The 2770-nt window shown below is 36.2% G+C and overlaps 1 protein-coding gene across 1 annotated transcript; it reads left to right on the forward strand.

The window, feature by feature from the left end:
• Positions 1-97: 97 nt before the first annotated feature.
• Positions 98-2765, forward strand: LOC111376060 (potassium transporter 4-like; the record flags this gene model as incomplete). The annotated part of the gene is made up of 4 exons (XM_022998986.1): positions 98-208; positions 532-646; positions 727-981; positions 2116-2765. Coding segments are annotated over exons 1-4 (1062 nt in total), but the record flags the coding sequence as incomplete, so codon positions are not given.
• Between the last annotated feature and the right edge of the window lie 5 nt (positions 2766-2770).

A 2770-nucleotide genomic window follows, 5' to 3' on the forward strand; every position in this document is an offset into this window, starting at 1 on the left:
AAAAAAAAAAAAAAAAAAAAAAAAAAAAAAAAAAAAAAAAACACGATTCCATATATTAAAAATTGAAAGAAAGGGGGGCCAAACGGAGGCATAAACTTAATGACTGAGAAATTGCTTGAGTTTTGAAACTAATCCCTGTATTTTGTGGGTATCAGGCACAGAGGCAATGTTTGCAGATTTGGGCCATTTCAATGCACTGTCTATAAGGGTAAATCCTCATCTTTGTAGCTGTAGCAAACATTCAGGTGTGAATGTGCATAATAAGAATGCAATATTTGTTCCTTTATGCTAGGATAGTAAGAATGTAATACTTAGATTGATGAGCTTAGAGACCTAGAATATATATTTTTTATCCCGCTAGATCTTGTAGAGTTGTGAATCGCATGACTTTACTTTGTCTGTGGGTGGATAGAGCAACTGTTAGTGTTAGATAACAATCCATTCTTATCTTGTCTGTGGTTTATCTAGTAACATATAATTACAAATTTACCATTAGCTCCCTTTTAATCTGAATGTTTTCTGTTATTGCAGATTGCATTTGCATTCATTGTATACCCTTGCTTGGTAATGCAATATATGGGCCAGGCTGCTTTTCTATCAAAAAATATTTCTTCAATTCCAAATAGTTTCTATGCTTCGGTTCCTGGTTAGTTTTTTTTCCTGCTATGTTGAGATTGATATCATGCTTTTCTTTTTCTAAGCCTCATAATATTGGATTCCTTGCAGATAGTGTATTTTGGCCTGTCTTCATTCTAGCCACCCTCGCAGCTATTGTTGCGAGTCAGGCCATCATTTCGGCCACATTCTCTATTGTTAAGCAATGTAATGCTCTCAGTTGCTTCCCGCGTGTAAAGGTTGTTCACACCTCAAAACATATACATGGACAGATCTACATACCAGAGATTAATTGGATCCTCATGATTCTTACTCTTGCTATAGCTATTGGGTTTCATGACATAACTACAATTGGAAATGCATATGGTAAGTCACAAAATTTTCAGTAGAATTATTCTTTCATTTTTTATCATAATAAGTCATTTTTTTATTCTAATCATTCATAAGGTAAATGCCTCATGTGCATTGTGTATTTACAACCATAATATAAAATTTACCGGAAATACCATGTGACGTCACTTAAAGCATTGTTGGATATATCAATAGTATCTATTGTGAGCAGTGATGCTATTGAGAGAGTCTCAAAAAATATAAAGTAATGTTGCAGTAACTGTAATACGGATTAATTATGCTTACTGACATGCAGAATACCTTTTTATTTATTTATTTATTGCCCTTTCTGATAAATCAACCTCTCATATTTTCTGCTCTTAACTTAAAGTTCTATAATCAAGGCTCCTGATATGTGGATTCATATATTTCCTTTACAAACTCTATGAATCTAGATTTACTCACTTTTTAGTGCCATTTTCATTGACTGATGCTAATTTCTCTCCTTTTGAATTTCTAACGCATCACAAGGGAAGATTAAAATTTCAAGCTCCGTGTTGCTGCCCCTCGCTCCCTCTTCTCTCCCAATGAAGGTTGAGGGAAAAAAATTCATATTTCTCCTGTAGTCTTTCCTGGAAATTCCGCTTGCTCAAATCATGCATACTTGTGATTGATAATTATGTACATAAAATGATCCCTTCTTGCCGTAGGGGGTGATTAACTTGGATAAGATAATTTTTGTTTTCTGTGTACTGTTTACGCAAGAAAAATAATTGCATAAAAGAGAAAAATTGAGAAAAGTATTTGTCTTCGATTAAGATTTACAGGAAAGGGTGACAGGTAAATAAAATGAGATACGCACGTATGCTAGCACAACAGAAGGAACCACGGTCTTATTAGCAGGTTATGATTACAAGGACAGAAACAGTTGCATCTTTTTTTTCTTCAAACTATATAAGATAAATCACATTTCTTATGATAGTGCGTACTTCTACTGTAAAAGGACCAATCGGACTAGTAGTGCTGAATATAGCATATTTCCTTTACAAATACCATTTCCCCCCTTTTAACTCTGCGTTTCTTCAATTTTGATCATCTGTTTTGAACACACTTCTAAAATCTATTTATTTTTTATCCATCATTTTCTTACACTCAAGCTTCTTTTTCCAGGTCTAGCTTGCATGTCGGTTATGTTTATCACGACTTTCCTCATGGCACTCGTCATAGTCTGTGTGTGGCAAAGAAGTACTGTACTCGCTGCTGCATTCCTCCTTTTCTTTTGGTTCATCGAAGGCGCTTACCTATTAGCTGCATATACAAAAGTTCCTCAGGGAGGATGGGTGTCCCTTGTACTGTCTCTCTTCTTCATGTTCATCATGTTTATTTGGCACTATGGAACTCGCAAGAAGTACAACTTTGATCTATACAACAAAGTGCCAATGAAATGGATCCTTGGCCTCGGCCCGAGCCTTGGCATTGTCCGTGTGCCTGGGATAGGCCTTGTATACTCGGAGCTCGCAACAGGAGTACCCGCTATCTTCTCTCATTTCATCACAAATCTTCCTGCTTTTCATAATGTTTTGGTGTTTGTTTGTGTAAAATCTGTTCCAGTGCCCTATGTCTCGCCTGAGGAACGCTTCCTCATTGGCCGCATTGGCCCCAGACCATATCGCATGTATCGTTGCATAGTAAGATATGGGTACAAAGACTTGCAGAAAGATGACGAGAACTTTGAGAACCTTTTAATATTAAGTATAGCAGAGTTTATACAAATGGAAGCTGTAGAGCCTCAGTTTTCAAGCACTGACACTGCATCATATGATGG

This window comes from Olea europaea, unplaced genomic scaffold, assembly GCF_002742605.1.
Source record: "Olea europaea var. sylvestris unplaced genomic scaffold, O_europaea_v1 scaffold14404, whole genome shotgun sequence".
Lineage (NCBI taxonomy): Eukaryota > Viridiplantae > Streptophyta > Magnoliopsida > Lamiales > Oleaceae > Olea > Olea europaea.